General features: G+C 62.5%; 1 protein-coding gene across 2 annotated transcripts; it reads right to left on the bottom strand.

The window, feature by feature from the left end:
- Positions 1–341: 341 nt before the first annotated feature.
- Positions 342–7,284, bottom strand: FSCN2 (fascin actin-bundling protein 2, retinal). Of its 2 annotated transcripts, none has more exons than XM_012656366.1 (5): positions 6,318–7,284; positions 1,829–1,985; positions 1,241–1,362; positions 695–862; positions 342–598 (listed from the first exon to the last, which is right to left on the bottom strand). In XM_012656366.1, the coding sequence occupies exons 1-5, from the start codon at positions 7,141–7,143 to the stop codon at positions 396–398; spliced, it is 1,476 nt and encodes a 491-aa protein (XP_012511820.1). In that variant the 5' UTR covers positions 7,144–7,284; the 3' UTR covers positions 342–395. The 2 variants fall into 2 exon arrangements, with proteins under 2 accessions (XP_012511820.1, XP_012511819.1); XM_012656365.1 differs by having other exon boundaries at positions 396–598; positions 695–922; positions 1,229–1,362; positions 6,318–7,143.
- Positions 7,285–7,767: the final 483 nt, after the last annotated feature.

Genomic DNA, 7,767 nt, shown 5'->3' with positions numbered 1-7,767 from the left:
GTGGGGGGTGTCCTGACCGCTTCCTGGCCTCGGCCCCACCTCCCCAGAGCCCGCTGTGCAGCCCCTCCCCCAGCGGCTGACCCTGGCTGTGAGCCACGTGCAAGGGCTGCACGGGCAGCAGACCCCAGGGCAGGGACCTGCGTTGGGCTCCAGGCTGGCCGGCTGTCTCCCACCCCCACTCCCACCTGGCCCTGGTGCGAGAGACCACCCGCCCTGCCCCCCAGCAGGCCGCCTTCTGGGTGGGAGTCCCTGGGGATTGGGAGGGGCTTGGGGAGACAGTGGGCTCCCGCACGTGCGGCTCCTGGGCACCCCCAACTGGCGCCCTGGAGCCCACGAGCAGCTGCGTGACAGACACGGTTTAATGCAGGGCAGGTGGTCGGTGGCGCCCGGCGCCCTCAGTACTCCCAGAGCGCGGCCCCGGCCGGCGCGTCCCCGTCCGCGCGCAGCAGCCCCGAGGCGCCGCCGCGCAGGTATTTGCCGCTCCGGGCCCGGATGGCCACGCGGCCGCGCTCGCGGAACTCGAAGAGGAAGTCCTCGGCGCGCTCGCCGTCGCTGCACACGCTGCCGTGGTTGCCGGTGTTCCAGAACCCGCCGCGGCCTGCAGGCGGGACGGGCGGGGCGTCGGCGGGGCGCGCTCTCTGCCGCCAGGCCCGGCCCCCAGCACCCGCGCCCCCCGCCCCGCCCCGCCGCGCACCTCGAATCTGGTACGCGCCGTCGCTGAAGCTCAGGTGGAAGACGTCGTAGACAGAGCGGTTGGTGTCCAGCTGGTTGGAGCCGCGGCGGTGGCAGACGAAGCCGTCCAGGCCGCGCAGCACCAAGATGGGCCGGTTGATGAGCTTGAGGGTGAACTCCTCGTCCTTGCCTGCGGGGACAGGGCGCTGCTGGGGCCGCCCGTCTGCCACCTTCCCTGTCCAGGATCCGTCTGGCGGAGTCCCCAGGAAGAGCCACACCCCGGACTTGGGCACCCCGCTTGGGGGCCAGGATCTGCCATTGCCCAGTGTGCCACCTTGGCCAGGTGCCTGACGCCACATAGCCCTGGGGTCCGCAAATGCACAGTGGAGGTGAGGAAGCTCTGGGATCTAACTGCTCCCCTAATGTGAAGACTGATTATCTTGGCTAGCAAGCCACTCTTGCCGGGACTGCAGCAGTTCTGTGGGGAGGCACGTGTCCAGCCCACCCGCACTGTCCAAGGGTGGAGAACCCAGCCCCAGCCCCTGCCCAGGCAGGCAGGGAGGCTCACCCACAAAATCGCTGCTGGCCGCCAGCTGCCCATTCTTCTTCATGCACACGTAGCGCCCATTGCTGGCTTTCAGTGCCACCCTCCGGCCGCGCCACTCCATCTCAAACATGGTGTTGGCAGAGCTAGAGGGAGCAGGGCAGGATCCCCTCAGAGCAGCAGGAGATGGGGTGCAGGGTCTGGCTCCCCATTCCCCTCAGGTTCCACGGTGTGAAACAGGAGCCTGCCCTTCACGGACACACCCACCACCATTAGGAACCACTCTCCACCCAGTGGGCGTGTCCCCCTGACAGGGCTACTACAGTGGTCCTCATGGTTGAGGTGGTGATGGTGGAGGTGATGGTGATGATGGTGATAGTGACGATGGTGGTGATGGTGATGATGGTGATGTTGATGGTGGTGGTGGTGGTGATGATAGTGATGATGGTGCTGATGGTGATGATGGTGGTGGTGGTGATGATGGTGGTGGTGGTGATGATGGTGGTGGTGATGGTGATAGTGACGATGGTGATGGTGGTGATAGTGATAGTGATGGTGGTCATGGTAGATAGTGGTGCAGGTGGTGGCAGAGGCGGGGACAGGTACACTCACACTTGTGTGGCTGTGGCCTGAATGCCCCCGTGGGTGACCAGAGTCCAGTATCCCCCAGTGCTGGAATAGAAGGTACACTTCTTTGTCTCCCGATCAATTTGCATCAGGAAGGTCTCATGGTCCATTTCTTCATCCTGATTGGCTGAGACGTTGACCCCTGGAGGGAGGAGATGGGGAAGCCCCTCACTCCTCTCCTGGGGGCAGTAGGGGATGGGGTGGCATGCTTTTGGGGCACCCCTAAAGCCGGGGTGTCTCATCTAGAACCCTCTTGACTTGAGAAGATTTGGAAGGGACTTCTCAGAGGGCCTGGGAGCCCTTCCCCCAGGACCACGTGTGCACTTTGTGGACCCTGCACAAGGCCCTGCAGGACCCCTGACCTAGCTCTCACCAGGGCCCCAGACCAGGCCCTTCTGCACTGGCAAATCCCCCACTCTCTGCTAATCAGGTAATCTGCTTGCTCCTACTTTCTTGACCCAGGACTTACAGAAGCCTCTATTTATAGCTCACCCCTAAGCTGCTAGGTGGACATGGTGGGGTCTCTGTCCTTCCCCAGACCATGGCCCAGGTCATAGCCAGGCCCGAGGGACCACCCCTGGGCACCAGGCAGGGGCTGGCCCCCTGTTACCTCTGTGGCCTCCCCCACTTGCTTGTGCTTGGTCTCCCAGGAGCCCTGGGGAAGGACGAGGCTGCCCAGGGCTCTGTCTGGGGTTCCATGGGGACAGAGGGGTACCCATGCCCAGGGTGGGAGCAGCAGGCACAAGAATCTCCCCAGTCTCTTCCCATAAACCGAGTCTGTGGTGCCCTCCAACAAACCACACCGCTGTTTCCATGGCAGCTGGCCACTCTGAGTGGTGTGACAGATTACAGAGCCCCCCAGGAGGCCCAGGGGCTCCTGGTATGTCGAGCTGGGGGAATGGGCCTGAAGGTGAGGGCGAGACCTGACCCTCCTCTGCCCCCAGGGAATGGAGGGCACCAGGCAGTGACCCACAGTGAAGAGGTGGGATCTGCCACCTTTCACCAGCTCCCCAGGGCTGCCCCTCCACCCTCCCAGGGGGGGTCTCCCCCTCTTATACGGGTTACTGCTCAGATGCAGAAAAGGAGCTGCATGTGGCTCAGTGTTTTACCAGCGTCCCCCACCGCCAGCTCCATCTCCCCATCAATGAGCACTGAACTAAGTGAGCAGCTGCAATGGCCCCGGAGCCATCCCAGGCCCAGGGTCAGCAGTGAGCAAAACAGACACGGTGCCTAGAGTCCATAGGAGCTGCGTGCACAGAGCCGGCTGGGTGGCGTGCATGCTGATGCATGCGGTGGCGTGGCGAGGCAACCTCACGGACAAGGTACACACCAAGACCCGAGGGAGGGAGAGCCCCGTCCCTGCAGGTGCTGAGGAGGAGCAAGGTCAGAGGTCCTGGGCTGAGTGTGCCACACAGCACCTCGTGTAGCTCTGGCCGCCGCCACGTCCCCCCAGGCTGTGCTGTCAGTGTGACCCCAGCATTTCCTCCATATGCCTCCTTCAGACAGGAAGCCATGCAGGAGCGTCCTCCCACACGCCCATCCGCTTCTGGGGGCTGGACTCGCAGGGGCAGGCGCAGGAACACAGACCGGGCTGGGCAGTGCTGGTTTTACCCCATCCCAGGGGGCCTGGTTGAGTGGTTGGGGTGCCTTGTTCTGGCCAATGAGCGTGAAGAAGTGTCTGCTAGGATTTGGAGGCAGAAGTTTTCTCACTGCTGAGAAGATAAGCAGAGCCGGAGCCTCTTTTTCCTCTGGACTCTGTCCTGCCTGGGTGTGAGGCCTGAAGCAGCAGCAGCCACTTTGTTACCATGAAGCTGTCGGCCTGAGATCAGAGCTGACCCGAGAGTGGCTCAGTGAGGAGGTGAGAACGGAGGCCTCTGGTGGCGCCACTGAGCTGGCAGTGGTGTACCGCCGTCACCACCCCAGGGACTCCAGACTCCCATTTACAGGAGATAATCAGTGTCCTTTGTCACTCAGCCAGCGTGTGGCCAACTCTCTGTTACCAGCCACAGCAACACCTACGGAGGTGCTTTCTGTCAGCACCACCACAGCAGTGGAGGCAGAAATGAGCAGGCTGGTGACAGGCAGCAAAAGAAAGTCACTGGGAGAAGAAAACAGGCTGACCTGGGTGCTCACAGACACCCAGGGGGAAGGAGACAGGTTTGGGAGCTGCCTAGCCAGGTAGGTGACTGGAATCGAGGCACGGCCACACGGCACCCCACGGATGCTGTGCAGAGGTGAGGTGAAGCTGTGGCCAAGCCCACTGCTCCAGCTGACTTGGAATCGGGGTGTCCCATATCCTTCCTCCGCCAGCTCTTGACCGGGATGCCACATCCTGTTTCCTCACATTACTGGTTGCCCAAAGTCTGAAACATCTGGTGGGCTGAGTCACCCCCTCAGCGTGTGCAAGGGAGGCAGGGAAGTGAATGTCTAGTACTTCCTGCTTCCTAATTGGGAGGTGGGATTTGGTCCTTAGTAGGGATACCCCCATCAAAGGGGCAAGGGTAGATGCAGGGTGGTCAAGAGACTGGAAAATGGTCCACACAGCTACCACCCCCTCCACCATCACCACCGTCCTGTCCCCCTCCTCCATCAGCATCACCAACACCACCATAACCATCACCATCATCATCACCGCCATCATCTCCACCACCACCACTGCCATAACCATCATAGCCATCACCATCCCCACCATCATCATCACCATCAGCACCATCATCACTATCACCATCATCACCATCAGCACCATCATCACTATCACCATCATCACCATCAGCACCATCATCACTATCACCATCATCACCACCACCACCACCATAACCATCACCATCATCATCACCGCCATCATCTCCACCACCACCACCACCACTACCATAACCATCATCGCCACCACCACTACCACCATCATCACCACCATCACCGTCATAACCACCACGATCATCACCACCATCACCATCACCACCACCTTCACTGCCACCACCACCACCACCATCATAAACATCATCACCACCGTCATCACCACCATCCTCACCATCACCATAACCATCACCATCATCATCACCGCCATCATCTCCACCACCACCACCACCACTGCCATAACCATCATCGCCACCACCACTACCACCATCACCACCACCACTGCCATAACCATCACCACCATCATCATCACCACCACCACCATCACCACCATCATCACCACCATCACCATCATAAACATCATCACCACCGTCATCACCACCATCCTCACCATCACCGTCATAACCACCATCATCACCACCACCTTCACCACCATCATCACCACCATCACCATCATCACTACCATCATCACCACCACCATACCCACCATCACCATCATCATCACCATCACCATCACCGCCACCTGCACCACCATCAGCACCACCACCACCACCACCATCACCACCATCATCACCACCATCACCACCATCATCACCACCATCACCACCGTCATCACCACCATCACCACCGTCATCACCACCATCCTCACCATCACCGTCATAACCACCATCATCACCACCATCACCATCATCACCACATCACCATCATCATTACCATCATCATCACCACCAGCACAACCATCACCACCACCACCATCCCTACCACAGTCACTGCCACAGCCATTACCATCAGCACTGCCGTGAGTCTCTTTCACAAATTGCCCACTTGGAAATACCTGTGTCCGACATCTCTGAGTCTCACAGAGGAGGCTCTCTCACTGCCATTGCTTCATCTAACTCATTTAAGCAACTAAGGATTGCCACGCATATGGGCCTTGGCCCAGTCCAGAAACTGGCCTGTGATGGGAAGGAATAGCTGTGGCGTGTCTGCTCACGAACCCCAGCACCCAGCCATGTGCCAGGACAGGTGCTCACAAGGTGACTCAAGCGCCTGTCACTGCTGGACCAGCCTGAGGACCCTGACTGCAGGCACACAGTCAGGGTGCCCCGCTCAGTGCCTGAGGGTGGGCTGCCTCCACTTCTGCTGGCAGTGGAGGTGACACCAAGCGCCCCATCCCTGGGGCCACATGAGGCTCTCTCCCCACTCCACCCTCTGCTGGCTCCGGGCCCTGCCCTGGCCCCCTCCCCAACATCCTTTGAAGTCCAGAAAGCAGGTGGAGGAGGAGAAGGGGAGGAATGGGGCCTCCACAGCCTCCTGCCCACCCGCCCCGCCCAGCACCAGGCCAGGCTGGGCCGAGGGCCTCCCCCCGCCTACACCTCTGCAGTCTCGAGTTCAGCAGCTGCCCAGCAGGCCCAGGGCTGGGACGTTCTCCAGCTGTCCTGGGAAAGGGCTGGACCCCTTGCCTCTGCCTGAGGGGGGCCCCCAAGCATAGCCCAGGGCCACCCCCCCACACCATGTCCAGACACATGGACACACAACAGACACGCAAACACACAGGCACGATGCCACTCCCCACGAGGCCCCCACGCCCCCCCTTGAGGGCGCCACCTGCGCCCATTACCTTGCCGCACGGAGAGGTAGCGGTGGTTGGCCGCCACTAGCACCACCTGCGGGTGACTCTCCTCCAGATCGAAGAGCTCGTCCTTGCCAGGCCGGGTGTTGCGGCCGGCCTTGAGTGTGCCGGCGGGCCCCACGGGCGCCAGGTAGCGGCCGTCGCAGTCCTTGAAGGCCAGCTTGCCGGCCTTGAACTCAAGCGTGTAGCAGGCACGGGCCTCGGGCTCCCAGACGAGGCGGCCGTCGCTGCACAGGTAGCGGCTGTCGCAGGACTTGAGGCAGTACCGCCGGCTCTGGAAGATGAGGGTGAGGAGGGCGTCCACGCCCCATGGCATGTCACCGTCTGCTGCCATCTCGTCCTCCTGAGGGCACAGGTGCACGTAGCGCCGCCGGCTCACGCTCAGCAGGTGGGCCTGTGGGTGGATGGCCAGGTGCACCGTCCACAGCTCGGCCGGGGAGATGGCCGTGGCGAAGCAGGACAGCTGGTCTTCGGTGCCGCCGAAGAAGCGGCCGTGCGGCTCCGACTGCAGTGCCCAGCGCCCGTCCGGCTGGGGCAGGACCAGGAAGCGGCAGTCGCGGCCCGGCTGCTCTGCCTCGCAGGCCACGCGCCCGTCCTCTTCGGCCGACAGGTATCGGCCCAGGTGGCTGCTGCGGAACAGCACCGCCGCGCCCTGCCCTGGGTCGGGCTCCAGCACCCACGTCTGCTTCCTCTTGAGGCTGGGTGCCGAGGCGTTGACCTTGAAGCCGAAGCTCTCAGCTGTCAGGTAGCGGTCCGTGTCGTTGACGAGGCCAAACTGGATTTTCAGCACCTGGCGCAGGCCATTGGTCGGCATCTTGGGGCCGACCAGGTCCCCTCGAGGGTCTGAGGAGCTCTCTCCAGGTGCTCAGGGCTCCTGCGGCCCCCTAGAGGCCCAGCGTGCCTCGGCTGGCCCCCGGCCCGCAGACCCAGCCAGCGTCATGGACCCGCTGCCTGCTCTGACGCCTGAGCAGCGGCCGCGGCTGCCGGGCAGCTCTTACTCGGCAGTGGGCAGCGGAGGGCGGGGAGGGCGGATCTGAGATGTACGGCTTAGGAGCCGCGGCCGCCTTTCACTGCCCCAGCTTGGATTTCAGCCACTCCCGGATTGCACCGCGGCGGGAGCCCGAGGACTGCAGGGCTGGGGAGCAGGGTGGACCCCTCCTTGTCCACCCGGCGTGGGCCCGGCCCTGCCCTGTCCTGTGGCCCCTGCAGCTCTTGGCCTCTTTGCTTGCTGCCCACCACCTCGGGGCCCAGACACGCTGCACAGACCGCCAGACCGCCCCGACCAGCGCTTTCCTGATGTAGAAAAAGCCACCGGGTGGAAAACTCACGGCCGCAACCCGATCGCAGCCCTCCACCCTCGGTGGCCGCCAGATCCCCACAGGATCCAGTTACTGCTTCTCTGATTCCTGCTGCCAGGAGCCCGGCAAGGCCCCCGCCC

The sequence above is a fragment of the Propithecus coquereli genome, unplaced genomic scaffold (assembly GCF_000956105.1).
Source record: "Propithecus coquereli isolate 6110/MARCELLA unplaced genomic scaffold, Pcoq_1.0 Scaffold501, whole genome shotgun sequence".
NCBI lineage: Eukaryota > Metazoa > Chordata > Mammalia > Primates > Indriidae > Propithecus > Propithecus coquereli.
This window is presented reverse-complemented; position numbering and strand designations above follow the sequence as displayed.